General features: G+C 39.5%; 3 protein-coding genes across 3 annotated transcripts; all 3 read left to right on the forward strand.

The window, feature by feature from the left end:
- The first annotated feature begins 295 nt into the window (after positions 1-295).
- On the forward strand, positions 296-5,565 carry LOC128469912 (indolethylamine N-methyltransferase-like). Its single transcript, XM_053451714.1, has 3 exons — positions 296-509; positions 2,256-2,463; positions 4,902-5,565. Exons 1-3 carry the CDS (start codon positions 356-358, stop codon positions 5,338-5,340), a joined length of 801 nt encoding a protein of 266 aa, XP_053307689.1. The 5' UTR covers positions 296-355; the 3' UTR covers positions 5,341-5,565.
- Positions 5,566-7,959: 2,394 nt separating this feature from the next.
- LOC128469914 (nicotinamide N-methyltransferase-like) lies at positions 7,960-9,570 on the forward strand. The gene is made up of 3 exons (XM_053451715.1): positions 7,960-8,139; positions 8,383-8,590; positions 9,042-9,570. The coding sequence occupies exons 1-3, from the start codon at positions 7,992-7,994 to the stop codon at positions 9,475-9,477; spliced, it is 792 nt and encodes a 263-aa protein (XP_053307690.1). The 5' UTR covers positions 7,960-7,991; the 3' UTR covers positions 9,478-9,570.
- A 4,168-nt stretch (positions 9,571-13,738) lies between these two features.
- LOC128469915 (indolethylamine N-methyltransferase-like) lies at positions 13,739-17,280 on the forward strand. Its single transcript, XM_053451716.1, has 4 exons — positions 13,739-13,918; positions 14,028-14,225; positions 16,214-16,421; positions 16,776-17,280. The coding sequence occupies exons 2-4, from the start codon at positions 14,078-14,080 to the stop codon at positions 17,209-17,211; spliced, it is 792 nt and encodes a 263-aa protein (XP_053307691.1). The 5' UTR covers positions 13,739-13,918; positions 14,028-14,077; the 3' UTR covers positions 17,212-17,280.
- Positions 17,281-21,248: the final 3,968 nt, after the last annotated feature.

Raw genomic sequence — 21,248 nt, forward strand, 5'->3', positions numbered from 1 at the left:
GTAAATTTATTTAGCGATGAACCCTATGGCCCACTATATGTTTGGAGAGCTGTGTATGGGTTAAATTTGTTCTCTGTGGCTATTCCAGCATCAGTTAACCAAATCATTCTAGTTTGAATTAATATTCCGCAAACAAAGGGTTACAAACATAAAACCAAGATTAGCAATTCAATATCTCTGCGCACTACAGTTTCTTGTTCCCAAAATATTTGATAAAATGCCAACTCTTTTTTTATATAGAATAAACATGTATTTGCGATTATAACTTAACTTATAGCTTCGCCACTCCCTACAAGGGACTAAAGCAGACACAAGAGTTGTCCTTGCACATTGTCCTTGCCAACTAACCAACATAATGGACGGAGAATTCACAGGCAAAGAAATATATCAGGATCTATTTAGTCCTAGAGGCTATTTAGATACATATTATGATCCAAAAAAGGGGATTTTGGTAACAGATGGCTTTCTAGACTTTGCTCTGAGGAAGCTTCATGAGGCTTTTACAACTCGTAAGTACAAATTGTAGAATCAGCTTTCATATTGAAAAAGTATCGGTGCTCTTAAGGCTTGTGTTTTTCTTTGCTTTTTTATGGAAAAGCAGTTTAGGTTTTCTACAAATATAGAGCTCTTCTGTAGGTCAAAAAAGAAATAGAAAGAAAAAAAGAGAAAAATATATTTACAGAGTAATTAAATAAGGAAACATTGTATACGTTTGATATTTTGATAACTGTGTCAGGAATCACTTACGTAATGATCTGCAGAAACCTAATACACTGATAATTTTAACTAAAACATACCTATGTGAATTATTAGCTTAGTTCATGGTTTCTGTTCATCTTTGTGTGTCCATATAGCTTATATTAGAAACAGCATATAGACATGCACAGAATCATATACTTGGAATTTAGACTTTGACCAGTCATTAGCTTAATGAATTTTTTTAAATGTTTACATTGCTAATCTGCATCTATTTTGCAAAATTATACATTATTATGTTATGCATTTTATAAAACTATTAGATATTCATTAGAATCCATGCATGTCTATTGAGAAGTTAAGCCAAAATCTGATATAAGAGAATGTTGCAATCAGAGATGGACTGTGGCCAACAACAGCTCGCACATACTTTCCCTGTCCAGTATTTGCTATTATTTTAACTCTTACTCTTCTTCCTCTCATTTGAACCATTTCCCATAAATTATCCCTTCCCTTCCTACCCCTCGCCATTCACCAACTGTCAGGAACATTTTGCAAAAATGATTACCATTAAATCCACAATTATTAAAAAAAAAAAAAAACTAATAAAAAACTGCTGTACAGAAGAACATGCAGTGTCTTTGTGGTCACGTTCCATGATGAGTGTGCCACACTGGTGCAGGAACGAGGTAAAAGAACAATCTGCATTAAAGAGAAGAAGGATCAAGCCCATGAGAAAAAAGCAAGAAAGTAACTAAAACATATGCTGTAATTGACCAAGGGAATGTCCCCCTGCTTTAACTTTACTGTCCTTCAGGGTGTTTTGCACTGCTTGGGTTGTTCGCTCAGTATAAGACCAGAAGGGTGCTCACAGTGAAGGACCCAAAATGTACTTATACAAGCTTTGCCAGGCTAAGTACCAGTATTTAAATAAGATTTTAATACTCGTTGCAGAGAAGGCCCTTAGACTGGTGATGATTAAGCAGCCCTGGCGCTTTTAGGCCAGTTGCTGCCTGATAATGTAATTGCGACCAATGGCTGGAAATGCACACGCGCAGTCTATGTTTTTATGCTCATGAAGCAGGTGGTTGGATAGCACCCGATCTGCCACTGGGGGACAGATCAAGTGAGTGTGTGACACTGCTGGCCAGCGGCCCACGAAGCATTTGCCCTGTGTGCCAGATAGCCAGTCCAGGTCTGGGGATGTCTATTCCCTGGGGTAGCCAGTCCAGGTCTGGGGATGTCTATTCCCTGGGGTAGCCAGTCCAGGTCTGGGGATGTCTATTCCCTGGGGTAGCCAGTTCAGGTCTAGGGATGTCTATTCCCTGGGGAAGTCAGTCCATTCCCAATTTGTAAAAACATAGATAGGACATAACCGTTGTTATACATATGACTTTATTACCCCTTTTTAATATGTATTCTACAATTCTTATTCTGTATGCATTTCCATTTTGATCCTTTACTTCTCCTTATTTATCATAAATACAGAAACTGTATGTTTGGTATGACCTTTAGTATCTGGAAATACTGAAAAATGTATTTTTCTGATCAATCTGTAGGTGGTGTGAAGGGAGAAGTTCTGATTGACATTGGCCATGGACCCACCATTTACCAGGACCTGTCAGCTTGTGAATCCTTTAAAGAAATCATTGGTGCTGACTATACAGACCGTAATCGAGAATACTATGAGGGTGCGCTGAGGAATGATCCAGGAACCTTTGACTGGACAGGCGTTATAAAACAAGTTTGTGAGATGGAAGGCAAAGGGTATGGCTTTTAGAATAACAAATTATTTAATATTTATATTATACATGGGGTATATGTATAAAAAGTGATTCCAGTAAAAGTTTTTAGCAAATTATATCTTACATCTGCTTCTCTGAACAAGTGAGTGTTTAGTGAGCATTTAAAGTTAAATTAAATAGGGGAGAGTTTGACAGAACAATGTAGGGAATACCAGGTAATGGGAATCCCGGAAGTAGTTACTAAGTACTTTATAAAAAAAAAATCAGAGAGGTTAATTTGTTAAAGAGAGCTTGCAAGTTGGCAAAAATGTGAGTTTGACAAAAATCTCATAATTCGGAAATTGTTTTAACAGCCAAGGCATCATATGTAAATTTGGTAAGGGCTGTCAGTGTTGGGGTTGAAAACCTAATTAGAAAGAGTTAAGCAGAGAGCTAGAAGAAAGTGGGTCAGGTTATAGAAGACAAAATGTTCCAGAAGTTTTGAGGTCGGGGAGCAGGTAGTTAGGTACTGATACAGGATCCAGATAGGGTTGAGCAACCCAGGCAGCTGCCTGGGGAACCTATATCGGGGGGCAACGCTGAGCCAATGAGGTCCAGGCACCTTGCTTGCAGTCCTACTGATGAGCGGCAAGTGGTTTTAGGTAAAAAAGACTGGGAGCTCGCTAAAAAAATAGGAGGTGCACCGAAGAAAAAAGCCATGCGAAAGGTAAGAGGAAGAGGGAGGAGCAATGTGATAGGGAGAGGGAAAGCTGGAAGAGCAGGATATTAACCAATGCCATCAACCAATGAATACCATCAACCAATGAAGTGCAACTGCCAGAGGAGCTCCCTGCCGTCGACCAATAGAGTCGCTCGTACGGACCCTTAACTCCTGGAGCGGGGAACCAATGGTCTCCCCAGGCCAAGTTTTAGCTTCAGGAGTTAAAGGTCCAATAGAGTCGCAATAGAGTCACCATCAGGGGGCAGGTGCACTTCATTGGTTGATGGCAGAGGAGGCCTCCTGCCGGTGACCAATAGAGTTGCTCGTACAGACCTATACATAGCTATACAAATAGTAACTAGTTATACAACTGTAATGTAGACTTTAAGAGCTGAAAAGCTGCTTCTTTAACATTTAACAGACGTTGACTGCCATAAAGCACAGAGGGAATTCCAATAAACTGTGAAAGCTCAGAATCATCCCTTCTATTCTATAACTGAGTCTCCTGATAACCATAAATCTAGGCACACACCTGCACACAACAAAGTTTTACATGGGTCACGTATAGCACATGGGCTAAACCACCTTGGGATGGTCTGAAAAGCTATATTCTTACGGAAGGATATCAGCTTTGTATGCACCAGAAGCACATTTTATGCACAACTCTCTCTGTGTAGAATATTAATTAGCACACATTTAATTGATTATGTATTAAATTAAAGCAGAAATTACCACAGATATAACAATGTATACATTTCAATCATGTTACTTGATCAGTAGAAATTCACAATGTATTCACTTTTTCCAAAGTTTAAAACCTCTTTCAAATTGACAAATGTAGGGAGGACACATGCCACTCAGACAGTGGTGTAACAGTGGGGCCGGGTTTTGTAGGGGCTCGGTGACACCTGCAACCCCTTGTTTCTATCTCTCTCCATACCAGTTTAAAATTGCTGAGAAGGGGCCTTTCCGACCTTTATAGCCAATTTTGAACAGGTACGGAGAGAGACACAACACACTGTGCAAGCAGTGGACCAAAATCTGCAGGAGAGGTAAGGAAGTGTATGTATGTGAGCATGGATGTCTATATATAGGTGTATGTGGCCATGGGTGTGGATGTACACATATGTGTGAGCATAGATGTGTAAGTGGTGTGGAATGGAATGTATGTTAGCCTGGCGTATGTGGAATAAGTGTGTGTGTAAGCATGTGTAAATTTGTGTAAGTGTGTGTACATATGTGTGACATAGTGTATGTTGGAGGAAAGGGACAATAATGGCACAGACAAGCTGTTTGGGTGCAAAGATGGCACAGATAAGCTGTTTGGGGGCACTGATAAGCTGCTTGGGGCAAAGGTGATAATGCTTGGGGGCCCTGGGGCAATTTTCCCAAAACGCCCTGCAGTTTCTATTTATGCCCCTGCACTTAGAGACTTAGTTTTGGAGATGAAGACACTATTTACTGTATGTTGTTACACCACAAAGCCTATGGGATCTAGAGGAAGTTTTGGGATTGTACAAAAACCAAGAATGGGCATATCTGCACTAGCAATCCATTTCTTGATTTTTAAAGTTGTAGGTTAGCAGCAAAAATATATAAAAACATTAAAAAAACAGTCAAAAGATATGTTACCATTAGACAATTAGGGTAGCTGATAAATGCATAGCCACTTTTGCGTAACTGCTTACCTCTGTTGTTAAAACAAAATAGGAAAGAATTGTAGAATAATACAAATATATATTTCTCCTTTCTTTTTATAGAACAACTGTGGAAGAGAAGAGAGAGAAACTAAGAAATACAGTGAAAAGAACTGTGAAATGTGATGTCACAAAAAGCAAACCATTGCATCCTTTGGTTTTGCCACAGGTTGATTGTGTAATGACCCTCGGTTGTTTAGAATGTGCTTGCAAAGATCTTGACACCTATCGGGACGTCCTTAAAAACATCTCAACGCTGTTAAAAATAGGGGGGCATTTAATTATTACTGAGATTCTAAATTGTACAACTTACTACCTGGGGGGGAAGTGGTTTTCTTGTTTGTCATTATCTGAGGAATTTTTGAGAAATGCCATCACTGAAGCAGGTTATGCTATTATAGACCTGGAGGTTATCCCCAGGCCATATGACAAAGACCAGTATAGGCTTTGTGACCATGACTCGAGCTTTTTCATCCTGGCTCGGAAAGTTCGAGATATTTAGAGGACTGCTTTATTAAATCAAAACATATCATATCAGGACCACATGTTCTTATTAGTAAAAAAAATTACATACTAACGACCTAATACCTTCTTACGCTTCATACTAACTCTGGACGCTGAAATGTTAAACTATATAATCAGGTCTTATAGATTCACATGGCAATAATGAGAAAGCAGAAATAAAGCAATTATTTAGCTAGATTAAAGATTTTTAAGGAATAAAAAATATTTTAACAAGAAATCACTTTTACAAAACAGGAATGGGGTGTTTAGTACCACATCAAACCTATATCTTTAGAAATTGCCTATTTTAAAGAGTAAATAAACCATCACATCAATCTGAATGCAATTATTGTATTAAAAAACACAGAAGGGTCACCAATTTTATTTTGTGTTATGTGATTTGGTAGAAGATGTGCTTTTTTGGAACAATTTATCATGGAAAAAAAAACCCTAACCTAAATGAAGAAATTTAGAAATTAGGAAATTATTATTATTTAACCTTGTAGGAACAAAGGTTATTTATCTAACCTTCATAAAATGTGTAATCTCAAAATTACTCAATAAAGGTATTGCATATTCTGATGTGGAAGACTTGTGTCTTGTGTCTGTGAGAGATCTACTATACAAAAAAACAAAAAAAATATTAGTGACTACATTTTTGTAACGGTCTCAGTTAACGGTATGAAAGCAGTTGGAATGTTGCATGATGGAACTCAAATACATTTTATATATATATATATGTGTGTGTGTGTGTGTGTACATATAAGCCCCTGCACAATGAGAGACCATTAGAGAATCTGCTGCCATTTGATGTGCATTTTTTTATTTTATTTTTTGAGAGGCCTTTATTCGAGCTCAACTATAGAAAGGGATTTTTTTTCCCCCATGGCTTTTACTCTTTGAGGGCCAAGTAGGGGTTCATTTTCAATATCCACCCTTATGACACACCTCCCCTCACCTCAACATTTCATTCAGGGCAGGTTAGACAAGGAAATCATGGATCTCCCCAACCAGACTTAGTCCCACTGATTAAGGCGCCCTAGAGGTTGGGTCATGGATGGCTTATATACCGTATTTGCTTGATTATAAGACAAGGTTTTTTTCAGATGCAAATGCTCTGAAAAATAACCATCTTCTTACATTCTAGGTCGTCTTCTAATCAGACCTCAAATAGACGTCTGACTACAAGACTAAGATCCAGATCCCCCACAGCGCTGCAGGGGACCAGATCCTCCTCTCCGGCAGCCAGATGAGGTCTGTGCGATGTGTGCAGAGTTCAGAGTGGCATATAGGGGAGTTAAAAGCCATATCTGGGAGGCAGAGTGGCATATAGGGGGTATAAGGCAAATCTGGGGGGCAGAGTGGCAAATAGGGGGTCAAGAGGCATATCTGGGAGGCAGAGTGGCATATAGGGGGTATAAGGCAAAATTGGGGGGGCAGAGTGACAAATAGCGGGCCAAGAGGCATACCTGGGAGGCAGAGTGGCATATAGGGGATATTAGGCAAATCTGGGGGGCAGAGTGGCAAGCCTGGGGCAGATGTGCATAGCTGGGGGGCAGGTTGGCAAATAAAATAAAATAAAAATTCTCAATCATAGTTTTTATTAAATATGAAAGAAATAGTTTACATTTGTAGTTTACATGTGAATTAATATTTACTAGTAAAACTTTTTTCTTATAGTGAAGTCTTATATTCAAGCTTCTTCTTTTTTTCCTAAATTAATATTCAAATTTTGGGGGGTGTCTTATAATTGAGCAAATACGGTATATACCACACACCACATCCCACTGGACCGATGAAGCAGGGAGAGGGAGGCTCTGCATAAGCTCAGTTGGAACCATAGGGTACTTATATAATTAGACCACCTCATCACATTGAGTATGGGTTGGGCATATTGCTGGACTCCTATATCCCTCAGAACCAAGTTAACTAATTTTCTCTCAAGTTCATTAATACATTTTCTGGGGGTCCTCTATTTTTTATTTATTTTGTAAAATTAACATATATTGTTTTTACTATAGGAGAGGGTTTGATGATTGACATGTCATTTCACATCACTGGGATTTCGAGGTAAATATGTGAGTTGGAACTTGCATAAATTGAAATCTCTTGTGGTCGGGTGCAGCCTAATTACATGTCCTCAATGTTCAGTGAATTCAGCCATGTTTATTAAATGTACAAAGTTTCTGGATAAATGGAACATACAGTCTGGAGTTGATTTAATGAAATGTAAATAGCTATCCATCTAGCTTTATTGAGTTTTTTTGGGGGGGAAGGGTTGCTGTAGGCTTTGGCTAGAACATTTGTTATGGAACTTATTACGCTGCAGCAAAGGAATGTTTTAGGGGTGTTTTCCCAGGACAAATGATAACCAATCTAAAAAGTTTACCAAGAGAGTCACTCCCAGTCCAGTATTAACTATAAATAGCGATTTCTAAAACACTTGTGTATCTAGGGGGAGGCAACTGAGGACACAGACTGTCTTACATTTGGAATAATATATATCTGTCTCTCTACATATCTACTTATTCAGCTAGATCTCTACAGATCACATAGCCTCAAAGCAGTAAAAACGTACCCCAGTGTTTTTTTTATTTTTTTTTCCTTCAATGAATTGAAGCCCATTCTTGAAGCAGAAGATAAGTCACAATGGAACCCTACTCAGGCTCTCAAAAATATGTCCAGGATTTCGGCGCACGGGATTACTTTGACACATACTACGCTCCAGGTACTGGAGCTTTGACTGGAGAATGGGTCAACTTTGTCTTAACAAACTTTCACAAAGCTTTCTCTCCAGGTAAAGTATAAATAAATGTGTTGACGTTGTGGACATTTAACATTCGTAAATATACAAATTATAGTTAGCAAACTGGGCAGAAGGGCAGCCTTTTCCATTGAAGTCTAGCATGTTTAACACTATGAAGCCAGAGGTTCAAAGCATGTATATATACTGTATATATAATAAACTTTTATAACCTAGAAAATGTGTGTGGGAAAAATATAACAGCTGAACTATTTGGATGTGTTGACATGAATTAAGGTGGCGTTAAAGGAGAAACAATGATCGATATTGGTGCCGGACCGACCATCTATCACCTGCTGTCGGCTTGTGAGGTGTTTGAGAAAATAATCACCTCTGATTTTCTTGAGCAAAACCGTGCTGAGCTGCAGAAATGGCTGAAGAAGGAGCCGGGGGCGCTAGACTGGACCGACATTGTCAAACATGTTTGTGAGTTAGAAGGAAACAGGTACAGACCACGCGATATTGATTTGTTCTGTTTATTGAGGCAAAATCAGTTTTATTTATGAAAATGGTTTCATATGGTGAAAAAATAAGAAATACTTGTGTACATTTGAATAATGCAACATTTCAAAGGATAACATTTTACTTAAGATATTTTGAATATCCATAACATGGCATAACACGGGAATATGGAAAAAGCCTAAGGAAATTTAATGGTAGATAAGATCTACTCTGCCCATCTAGTCCCTGTAGCCCATTTTCTATTTTCTTATTTGGATTCTTTTCCAGTACTGGTGACTTCTGCAGATGGGCTCTCCAGTACTATGGAATACATCTGGCCACTGATCTGTACAGTGGTAGGGCATTCTCTATCATATGCCTGCATTGAAGTTAAGCTAGATGATCAATACATTGGATGGAAAGTGCCAGTACTAATATGCATTTGCCTTTAACAGAGATAACTGGGAGAAGAAGGAAGAGAAACTCCGCAGGACAGTGAAGCAAGTTCTAAAATGTGATGTCCTAAAAAAGAAGCCATTTGAGCCGATAACGCTGCCACCAGCAGATTGTCTGATAAGCTGCCTCTGTTTAGAGGGGCCATGTCCTGACGTGGCAGCCTACTGCAACGCCTTGAAAAGTTTCAAGGATTTGCTCAAACCTGGCGGTCACATCATAATTCAAAGTTGCTTAAATGCTACATTCTATTTAGTGGGTAAAAATAGATTTTCAGCACTGGCAATATCAAAGGAGCAGGTAAAGGAGTCTTTTGAAGAAGCTGGTTTTGAAATTGTGAAAATGATAGTAGTCCCACGAGAGGACAGATCAAGGATGGATATTGGTGATTATGACGGCCTTTACTGTGTCCATGCCCGTAAACCAGATACTAAATGAACACACTACTTAACACAGTGTTCATGCTGGTATTAACCATAATAACCAAGATATAATGTATATTGAAAATGTTAACATTTTACTGTATAATAAAAGAAACACACGTCTTTCAGTCATAATTCATGAATTATGCACAGTAGTTGTCGTTCAATACTATTTATTGCATGCATCAATCATTTTTAGCTATGAGCAATTAATTAAAGGGGCTATGTTAGAAAGCACATTGTATTTTTTCTAGACATGTATAACCAGCTATAGTAAATAAATAACAGACTAAATGTGTAGTGAAGTTTATTGCCTAAAGGTGGTTGTAGAGGAACATAAAAACTTCCACCTGATTGCATTTACTATGCACTATGCATGGCCAAATCAAACTTTTTTGAGTTTCTAACTGACACCCTCAATACACTTCCCCAAATTTACATATACTCACTAACACACATGTACAGATTCATTCTAACACACACTCCATCGCACCTCACTTGCAGATACATGCTCACACACAAACACCTACACATACATTCCCACACAATGGCACATACGTGCTCACACACACACCCAATTACACATCCACATACATACATACATACATCCCACCTCCCGCCCCCCCCATGTTTACCTCTCACTGGTCCTGCAGCTTCTTGTCCGGCTGCTTGCATGCTCACTTTCACTGCAGGGTCACATGACATAACGTGACCCCATCCGTTGCTGTCTACCCATGCTGGTTCAAATTAGTTTAGAAAGGGCCGTTTCCAACCTGACCCCTGTAGTTACGCCACTGTTCATTCTCCTATGTCTCTCTTTTGTAGGGGGTCAGAATGGTAACTTGGTATGAATGTATCATAATTTTCTACAGCACTAAAAATCACAATGGGGTGTATAGTAACAGCAAAAAGAAAAGTTCATTAATTAAATAATGTAACTCATTATTTTTGCCATAACAGTCTTAGTTACATAAATAAATATTTGCAGACCAGAACATTATTGTGACAAGACCAACTGGGTACACCCCCAGACGCTGCTTCCTTCTCCCCATAGTATGGAGTGTTCCCGGTGATGTAGAGCCCCCATAGCCAGCCGGTCCATGGGAGCCTTGTTAGGGAAGATCAGACAGGGTTTTCAGGACACTCTGTGTGTCCCCAATGAGCACATGGTGACTTAGACATAACAGGGGACTTGTGTCGCGACCGAGGTACGGGCTCTGGATCCGCGCTGCAAAATCGGCGCCTCCTGGTGGGGAGAGGACGCACTGCCACCAGGGCACTGGAGATACGGGCCGTTCACCACCGAGAGCAATGTAAGGGTGAAACTCAGGAACATAAAATAAAAAAATAATAACGGTATCCGTGGGGTCAGGCAATAGAGTAGTCGGGTTACAAGCAAAGGTCAGGGCAGGCAGCGAAACAACGAAGGTTAGGTTCAAGCTGGAGTCAATACCGGAAAGATAAATCAGGATTCAAACGCCAGTGTAGACAAAAAGGCACTAACACAGGCAAGGGTGTAGTGCCAAATGAGGGTTTAAATATCCCTCCAACAATACAGATCCTCCTACCCTCCTAATTAGGGGAAGGAGGAAAAATTATAAATGTCACTTTAAGAGTGACATGAATATTCATTAGCTTAGCCGTTCGCTCAAGTGTGAACGGCTCTCACGACGTGGAGGCGCGCGCCCCGTCAAGATCCCTCGAAGGAGGACGGACCCGGCGGCAGCTCACCGCAACGGAATGAGCAGGGAGTCGACCGCGCGGTCTGCGTCTCGGCGTCCCTGCCAGCGGCAACGTGACGGAAGCGGTAACAACTTGTCAGACAGGCAGGCAAGGAGTTTTCCCAGGAATCCATCAGTGCCCCCCCTCCCAGACTCAAACCTACTTCTATGTGTCCTCTGCCTCTGGTGGTTACCTTTACAGTTATATTGAACATTTGTAAACATTGCTCCCACCAATGGCATGTTTAGTGACAATTTACCATGAAGGGAAAGCAGCGCACATCAAATAACCCCAGGAAGTCATCCTCACTAAGTCTTTTAAAAAATTCAGGTTTCAATCTGAAAGAGCTTAAAAGAGCTAAGCAACTACCCATGGTACATATTCCACCTTACACTACCTCAGGTATCGACTTTCATAGACTACCCCAAAATAGGTGCATTGTACAGAAACACATCTTGCCTAATTCCCACTGGATAGAAATTGATTGTGAACAAATGCTTATACTGGTTATTGACTTTGGGGACATGGTATATTCATCGGCATGACCTTTATTTGCTCAGGAAAGGAAACATCTGCCCTTTCATCTTCCGGCATTATATGTAGTTAATTAAGAACAAAATGTAAACAATAAGCAATGTAAATGAAACAAATAATTTAATTTTGTCTTATTTCACTATATTTTATTTCACTTATCAAGGCTGGGGTAATGCTAGCTATGCATTAACTATACATTAGAAAAACTTTTGCTGTAACACCTAAAATAAAACCGGGGCAGCCACAAGAATCTTTGGGGGCTTAGTACAAACCTAGAGAGAGGGCCGCATGCCCTGTCCAAACCTATGCTCTTGCAATTGCCTTGCCTTATGCTCCTCTCACCGACCGTACTGCCCTATGCCAGCAATGGGACCACCAGGCTCCAACCCATGTAAAGGGATCATAAACCTCTGAACTCAAGAAAGGGATTACCAGGCCCAATCCCCAGAAAGGGGCAATCTCGGTCACAAAACCATCAAGAAACAAGTACTGGAAGGATCTACAATCACTCAGTCCCAGGTAGCTCGTCACAAGGACCCAGTCCTTGGTAGTGGCCCATGAGGGCCACTGAGAGGGCCCATGAAAGATCAGGGATGCCTGGTTCCTCTAGGCCATATACATGGGTACTGGTTGTAACCCCTTGATGGTGGCCTGAATACTACTAGTAAAAAAGTAACCAATGCCGAATGAAGTACAGGAGTAATGGGACTTACATCAAGGTTGCTTATCTTGGTGGCAGCAGCTGCAACATTTTCCTTCACCTTCTGCTGCTTCAGGCTGACTGGATGTCTGCATCTAGCCACTGAGTTAAGTCTTTTTAAAGACACCACTTGTAGTTTTGGTTCCCAGTACTCTGGCTACTTAAAGACATAATTTTTGATTAGCTGTATGTGTGCCTGTAGTACAACTAAGCTTTCTTTCCTCTGCAAACTCCAATTCCCCTGTCCGGCTCCCATTCATGACTTTTGGCTAACAAACTTACTGGTAGGTTGATCACTGTCTTGCCTAATACCGTATTCTTGTTCCTGTTCTTGCAGTCTGATACTTTATCTCATTTACCATGACTTTGACCTTCCGGCATGTTCTCACTCCCTAGCAACTATTATCCCCAGCCCCAACATGTACCTTGGAAAAATTGTTCTAGAAAATACTTAACATTAAGTGGATGTTCTCTATCATAACATGTTATTAGTTATACGTTATGAAACCCATATATTAAGGACGATGTATTTTTTTTTATCTGTGAGGGATTTGCCAGCTGTGGTAACCACATAGTTATCAGACCATTTTTCTTATTGTAACAATGACTTCATATGATGATATCTTAGCATCCAAATTGATTAGTTTCTCACTGGCACAGAACAGATGAAAAATTGTAAACGTCCCATGGAAAACAGGACACCTTGGATGTATGCCCCCAACAAAAGTGTCTTGCTTTGAGCATCTACAATGTTGGGGAGTATGCTCTTGTCTGGTTCATCACACTGCAAGCTGTGCCTATTAAAGGCACTTGGGAGAAGACAGTCTCTGAAAATCAGGATAGGTGGCAGCCCTCAGGGGTTTGGATGAGTATGCTTATGTACTTAGGTTATTTCTTCAACTTTGTCAAATTACTGTGCCTTGTTGATTGATGCTGATTTCCTCTGGCTGCCTATGTAGAGGTGGACACTGAGGACTGGGAAGGACTACAGGACAAGGAACTGATATGTTCTCTCACAGGAAGCTTCCAGTTGGTAGATGTTTCTGTCTTCTAAACCAACCATATTCAAATCAATCATAGAGGTTGACAACAAGCAAAATGTAGAAGTAATTGTAATTATTGAATTGTGTGAGACTAGACGCTGGTAAGGCTCCAGTTCCCTTTTAACTTACTGTTCTTCTAGCTAAGGTTATCTCAATCAAATAATTGCTGACATCGATTTGAACTGAACAAAGAAACACTGCAGAGAAAAAAATCGAAATCTGTGTCATTGCGTATAAGTTCTTTGTTTACCTTTAGTCTCTGTTGGTGTGAGCGTTGGCTAGAACCTCTGTGTGGGGTGTCTTAAGCTACAAAAGAAACCCTCAAAGTATATTCAATAGGTTTTAGAGATCAATTATCAGGAGAAAATAAGCCAGAGAAATAACAAAAAGGCTGACTCAATGACAGTGAGCAGAGTATAGGTTAAATCTGGATTTTTTTCTAGAAGGGGGTGAATGAGGTAAGTGAGGGAGGAGTAAACTGCCTTTTTTTCCTTCATATACTAGTTTATGAGAATTCTGTGAGAATTATTTCTCTGTAACAGAAAGGTTTATGTTTTCTTGTTGCAGGATTTATAGCATTGTGAAATACTAAATAATAAAGCAGAAGACAAGTCACAATGGAAACCCACTCAACCTCAGAAAAATACATCAAGGATTTTAGCGCACAGGATTACTTTGATACATACTACTCTCCAAATAAAGGAGCTTTGCTTGGGCAATGGGTCAACTTTGCTTTAACAAACCTTCACAAAGCCTTCTCTCCAGGTAAGGATTAAATGCTGTGTCCGGAGATAAAGCCAGTTATAAACATTTGTACATACTGAAATTATGTCGTATAACTTACTTTTCCTATGACAAATACCAAAACACTATTTATTACTCATTTCTATGAAATTTTCTCTATGGAACTTTGTTCTGTAGATGTTGCAAAGAAACACTGGAGTTAGTTGGGCTCTATAGAAAGTATTTATTGAACAAAACTCCTCATCTAATCCTTATAATATGAGGAACAATTACTTAATGGGAAGCATAATCATGCAGATAAAAGATCAGCTATGAGGCTACACATAGGATTGGTCTCTGATTCTTAAAAATTGCTCATTATAATCTGTAAACACCACAGAACCACTTTTACCCCTTAAGGACCAGGCTATTTTTTATACCCTATGTGGCTGAGGCTGTTTTTTCCGGTGCGTGTGTTTTCTTACACGCTCCACACAAGTTCTTCTCTCTCGCTCCACACAAGTTATATTCTTTTCAGAACAAGATGTGATTTCTTCAAATACTATTTTGTTGATATCACAATTTCCTATATAAAAAATATAAAAAAGCACTTTTTCTCACTTTTGCTTAAAAAACTATTTTACTCATCTACAAAGGCTACTATCTGTCCTGAGTTTAGAAATACCCAATGCATTTAAGTTTGTTTTTTTTGCAAGTTATAGGGTAATAAATACAAAAAGCATTTTGCTATTTCAAACCATTTTTTCCCAAATCTGGTAATCCTATCCTTATGTCCTATATTGGACATGTTTGCAGCAGTCTAATTCAATTTACCATCAAGCACTCATTCTACTAACAGCCTTTGCCAAAGTTTGTAGTAGTAATTTATTTTATGTTTTTTTTTCACACAAATTGTAGTTACAGCTCCTGGTACATGTCACTGCCAAACAACATCCCAATATGTGTCCAGAGATATCTCCTGACTACAGTGACACCACCCATGCATGGGTATATGTCACAGTCAAACAACACCAGAATGTGTGTGCAGCAACATCTCCTGAGTACAGTGATACCACCCAAATATGGGTGTATTGGGTTGTTTGGAAGGTAAAACACCACATTTGAGAAGTGTGCATTTATCAACTTAGTCTGGAGAGACCCTCTTAGAGATGTGTTTCTTTTTTAATCTTGTGAGAGGGAAAATCTCCCGCAGATGCATTTGTGACCGCTCTCCAAAGTGGTCACAGTGCGTCCTGTGAAGAGTTTTTGGTGTCACTGATTCCTCACTTAGACATCTGGTCATTCTGTCCCCATGCCCTGTATGAGGCATTTCTGAAGGCAGAGTGACACATAGGGGTCAAAAGGCATATCATGGGGCACAGCGGCATTTAGAGGGTTAAAAGGCATATCATGGGGCACAGTGGCATATAGGGGGTATAAGGCATTTCTGGGGCAGAGTGGCAAGCCTGGGGGCAGATGTGCATTACTGGGGGGGGCAGGTTGGAAAATAAAAGGAAATAAAAACAAAATATTTTTCTCAATCATAGCTTTTATTTTAAAAAAATAGTTTACATAGTTTACATGAATTAACATTTACTGGTGAAACTTTTTTCCAGTAGGGTCGTCTTATATTCAGGCTTTTTCTTTTTTTCATAAATTAATATTCAGATTTTGGTGGGTCGTCTTATAATCAGGGCCATCTTATAATCGGGCAAATACAGTATATATATATATATATATATATATATATATATATATATATATGCACATACACAATCAACCGTTATATGTATAAAATTTAGAAAAAAATATGAGCGCTAAATTATTTTAATAAATTACAATCAGTCGCCTTTGAGAGATGAGATAGAGGGTGAAAACGGAAAAAGTTATATTATTTATAAAGGTTTTTTCTTTCCATTCTTTTATGGAATTACTGAAACTGTGTATGATAATGGAAATTTGTCTAATGTTAATGTATCTTGCACTTTCGATATAAAATGAAATATTTGAATGTTTTGGTGTTTAATTAGGTGGTATTAAAGGAGAAACACTGATCGATATTGCTACTGGACCAGCAATCTATCATCTGCTGTCGGCTTGTGAGGTGTTTGAGAACATAATTACCTCTGATTTACTTGAGCAAAACCGTGCTGAGCTGCAGAAATGGCTGAAGAAGGAGCCGGGGGCGCTAGACTGGAGCGACATTGTCAAACGTGTTTGCGAGTTAGAAGGAAACAGGTATGGACCTTGTGACATTAAATTGCTCTCGATTCTGAAGTAAAAAAAGTTTATATGTAGCAAAAAGTATCACACAAAAAATAAGTATGAGATACCAACTAAGAACAGACAGCCGCCCCATAGGCTGTCCATCTCAAATTTTAGCTCTCTTGTACCATTAGAGAGGAAAAATGTCTATCTACATATCAGTCTGATCCTGCCCAAAAGGGCGGTCCAGAAACAAAATGTGAGGCAAATTTCCTCTGCATGAGGGAACCAACAACCCCAGACATACATCTGCATTAACAAAAATAGCTAGATGCTCAATAAACTGGGTGGAAAGTGCCAGTACTAATATGCATTTGCCTTAAACAGAGAGAACTGGGAGAAGAAGGAAGAGAAACTCCGCAGGACAGTGAAGCAAGTTCTAAAATGTGATGTCCTAAAAAAGAAGCCATTTGAGCCGATAACGCTGCCATCAGCGGATTGCCTGATAGGCTGTCTCTGCCTAGAGGGTCCATGTCCTGACGTGGCAGCCTACTGCAACGCCTTGAAAAGTTTCAAGGACTTGATCAAACCTGGTGGTCACATCATAATTCAAGGTTTGCTAAACGCTACATTTTATTTTGTTGGAAAAAGCAGATTTCCAGCATTGGCAATGACAAAGGAGAGTGTACAAAAGGCTTTTATGGAAGCTGGTTTTGAAATTAAGAAACAAATAGTGGTCCCACGAGAGGACAGGTCAAAGGCTAATATTGGCGATTATGACAGCCTTTACTTTGTCTATGCCCGTAAACCAAGTACTGCATAAACATGCTATGTAACACATTCACAGTTATTTTTGTGTTAACATTGAATCATAAGCAAAATATATTGTATATTGACAATATTAACATTTAATAACAATAAGGGTTAAAGCAATAAATAATTGATTATGCACATTAGCATAATTAAAGGCTAATGAGACATTTGTGTAAGGTACCTATTGGTCACTATCATTATTTACTATTCAATGCCATTTAGTTTTTGCATCAATAATATCCAGCATCTAACAGATGAGCTCTAAATTTAAGGATCTATATATTAGCAAACACTCTGTATTTTCTTTGGGCATATATAACCACCTGTAGTCAAGAAATAATAGATAGATAAGGGATCCGTTGTAGAAGCCCCTGCGGAAGTGGAGGGCAGTAGCAGAGCTTGTCTGTGCGCATCGCATGGATGTCCACCGGCTGCCAGAGAGGAGGATCCAGGTCCCCTGCAGCGCTGCAGGGGATCTGGAACCTAGCCATGCTGCTTGCCCACAGCAAGAAACAAGAAATGTGTTGTATGCTTTATTATTGTTTTCTTCTATTTACCATAGCAGGTTTTATGCTAAGTTTATTAAATAAAATAATTTAAACATTTGTGAGTAGTTTATATTTTTTTATTAATTTTCTGGTTACTTCATTGTTTGAAAACGAATGGGCAAAAAACAAACTGAAAAATTGGTCTGAATCGTTTTTGGTCCATTTGCATGTGTCTATTAGGTATGTAGTATATGTATTAAAATTATTGTATAACTGTTACAATACCCACTGTTAGGTCAGGAGCATGGATAACCCCCAAGAGTTCTTTACTCCAATCACGTGTCCAATGTAGGCCAAGCCTCAAGGTTTGTGTGGTTGGAGGAATTTCTGAGAATAGTTAGAGACTGTTTAAAACCCTAGCAGGGGGGGGGCATCCATAAGAGTAGACCAAGCACACTCACAAAGCAAGGCTGCTGACTGTGGAAGCACATTACATGTTTTAAGATCATCTGTCCTCTGTATAAGCACTCTTTATTTCCAAACTGCCTCTTTAAGCTACATCCATACAAGCACTGTGTGTTGGGAGCTTCATGAAATGGATTTCTATAGCCGAAACGCCGCACACAAGCCAAAGATCCCAATGTGCAATGCCAAGCATCGGCTGGACTCTGGAGCAGTGGAAACTTTGTGGCATCCCTTTTGGGAAAGTCATTTTTGTTCCAGCATGACTGTGCCCGTGAGCACAAATCAAGGTCTATAAAAACATGGTATAATGAGTTTGGTATGGTGGAAGTTTAGTGGCCTGCACAAGACTCTGACCTTATCACCTTGAGACAAATTGGAATGCCGATTGTGAGCCAGGCCTTCTCACCCTTCTTATTAAACAGCATGTTACCAATTTGGAAGGTAGGAACCCCAGTGCAGTGATAAGGCTAATCAAGGCCTGGGAGCTACTAGGTATTGATACCTGCAGAAGCGGTAACTTGAAGCCAGGTCAGGAAATGTAATGGGTTAAATCCTCAATTCTCGGTCAACAAGTCTAATCAGATGACAGGAAATTGGGTCAAATAACAAAAGTCATTGGAACTGCCCAAGTAGTCGCACCAACAAAAGGCAAGTAGAGTCTAAAGGTCTAACGTTTAAATATAAAAATCCAGGCTGAAAATTAGGTCATCCAAGGGGGCGGTGATGTCATAAGAGAGCACCATCATGCACACAAGATTGCGTACTACTAGGTAGAATGCATCATGCAGGCTACCGTGAAGTTGGCAATTCAGAGGAAGACTTGTGAATGGAGAGAGTAAGCGAGAGGTGAGTGAGCGAGAGGCCTCCAACGTTGTAAGATGGTGTCTCCACTGTTAGAGAGGTAGCTGAACAGTGAGGACGTCATGGGAGGACCCCACGGCCATGAACGTAAGTTCCTTACGCTGTGCCTGATCACAGAAATGCTATTTTGGCTGAATGGGCACAAAGTTCCACATATATATACTCCAAAATCTTGTGGAAAGCCTTCCCAGAAAAGGTAATGATCTGGTGTCCACGTGCGTTTGGTCATACAGTGTTGCTTAACTGTTCCTGTAGATGTTCCTGTTATGTTAACAGAACACACATGTTTTCAATAAACTGTTATTTGGCATCCACTTCTCTCAGGCTTCCAATGCATACACAGATAAACCCGTGTTTTCTCCCTTAGACTCCCTTGTAGAATATTTGCATAACCTGCTAACTTTGTTCTCATTAAGCAATACTCTTTTACAAAGGAGTTTTCATAACATAATAGAAGATTATATATATCTGCATATCGAACATCACCTGTATAAAAATACTGACATTGGTAAATAAATAGGCATGGAATATGATGACAGATAAAAACTATTCAGTTCATATATTCTGCCCGTTCTTCCTGATGCAAGGACTCAAACTCCAATCAGTCTATGGTCTCGTCCCATATTCAGGATAGCTTTATGCCTACCCCATGCATGTTTAATTTTCCTCTACCACTTCTGCTTGGAGATTCTCTAGTTTTAGACAAGCTCTCTTGTTCCAACATTTTTCCTCCTTTCCAATAAGCTTGTCCTCTGTACTGAATTTTTTTTGAAAACTTTCCCTGATATTTTTTTCCTGCAAACCCATTTACCATTTTGTAGTCCATAGAATGCTCTCCTACATATTGATGTAGGTCTCCAGAACTGTACACAATACTCTAGGTGAGGCATGGCCAGAGATATGTAAAACGCCATAACCATCTACCTCTTCCGAGCAACTAATGTCTTTCTATAAACGAAGCTTCTTTGTGTTGTGTGTCTTCGTATACGTTTTGCCGCCACCATGTTCGTTTGTTCGGTTTTCGTGCTGAACAACGAAAACGCACCCTTTGTGTTTGTTTTCATGTCCGCCCGAATACAAATGCACAAGTCTAATAATTACTCCCTCTCTTCCATTGTCACTGACAGAAAAGTGCCTTCGATGCCCTTTTCTGCCTTGCGATTTTTATGTCCCAAGTGCATTATTTAACACACCATGTTAAGTCTTTCTAAAGACACCACTTGTAAATTTCCCAGTACTCTGACTGCTCCCGTTCATGACTTTTGGCTCGCTGTCTTGCATAATATTTATGTTCCCGTTCTTGCAGTCTGATACTTTATCTCATAGACCCTGACTTTGACCTTCCGGCATGTTCTCACTCCCTAGCAACTATTATCCCCAGCCCCATCTGCTTACTGTGGGACGCCTCTCAGTTTCAGCGGGGAGTTGTATACTTCCTCTATCGTTGGATGTGGTTGATCTAAGTTGCTGGTTGTTAATGCTATATACCTGCAATATTTCTCTCTTGCCTTGGATCATCAAATCTGGTGTCAATTCTATTAGCTAGTGTGCAAGTGCAAGGCTGCAACCATTCCTTGCCAAAGGCTCCCAACTTGCTCCGACACTCCAAGTATGCTTAGTAGGGGTGCTTGAGAATATGAAATAGTCTCAGTAAGAGAAATATGTAACTGCGAAGAAATTCATGATACAGGCAAGATTTATTACTTATGGTACTGCAGGGTTTAGGCTAGTTTCTCAAAAATGCTCCATGTTACTGCACAGGGTCCAATAAAACTGGCTAATGACTGAGACCTATTGCTGCTGTACCTGCTCCTGTATGGAGAAGCTTCAATTATGTTAGAAATAAAACCATAATAAAAAAAGGAACGCACAATCCTTTAAACAATCCCAAAAATGAATTATACGTAAGTGTAACATAGGATCTTCAAGGCTTGGTAGTATCATAAGTGTTGGTAGCAACAGCAGCAAGCGCTGGAAAAGTCTACTTCCTATATTGGATGTGTACCTTGGAAAAGTTGTTCTAGAAAATAATTAACATTAAGTGGATGTTCTATATCATAGCCTGTTTTTAGTTACGTTATCAAAGCCATATTTTAAGAATTAAGTATTTTTTTCTTAGCCTACCACAACTCACAATCTGTGAGGGATTTGCCAGCTATGGTGACCACATAGTTATAAGACCACTTTTTCTATTGTAACAATTACTTTGTTTAATGACATCAGATCATCCAAA

The sequence above is a fragment of the Spea bombifrons genome, chromosome 12 (genome assembly GCF_027358695.1).
Source record: "Spea bombifrons isolate aSpeBom1 chromosome 12, aSpeBom1.2.pri, whole genome shotgun sequence".
NCBI lineage: Eukaryota > Metazoa > Chordata > Amphibia > Anura > Pelobatidae > Spea > Spea bombifrons.

Coding starts and splice junctions, on each gene's coding strand:
- LOC128469912 (XM_053451714.1), top strand. CDS start 356: ATGGACGGAGAATTCACAGGCAAAGAAATATATCAGGATCTATTTAGT. Junction 510..2,255: donor TCATGAGGCTTTTACAACTC/GTAAGTACAAAT, acceptor ATCAATCTGTAG/GTGGTGTGAAGGGAGAAGTT. Junction 2,464..4,901: donor TGTGAGATGGAAGGCAAAGG/GTATGGCTTTTA, acceptor TTCTTTTTATAG/AACAACTGTGGAAGAGAAGA.
- LOC128469914 (XM_053451715.1), top strand. CDS start 7,992: ATGGAACCCTACTCAGGCTCTCAAAAATATGTCCAGGATTTCGGCGCA. Junction 8,140..8,382: donor TCACAAAGCTTTCTCTCCAG/GTAAAGTATAAA, acceptor ACATGAATTAAG/GTGGCGTTAAAGGAGAAACA. Junction 8,591..9,041: donor TGTGAGTTAGAAGGAAACAG/GTACAGACCACG, acceptor TGCCTTTAACAG/AGATAACTGGGAGAAGAAGG.
- LOC128469915 (XM_053451716.1), top strand. CDS start 14,078: ATGGAAACCCACTCAACCTCAGAAAAATACATCAAGGATTTTAGCGCA. Junction 14,226..16,213: donor TCACAAAGCCTTCTCTCCAG/GTAAGGATTAAA, acceptor GTGTTTAATTAG/GTGGTATTAAAGGAGAAACA. Junction 16,422..16,775: donor TGCGAGTTAGAAGGAAACAG/GTATGGACCTTG, acceptor TGCCTTAAACAG/AGAGAACTGGGAGAAGAAGG.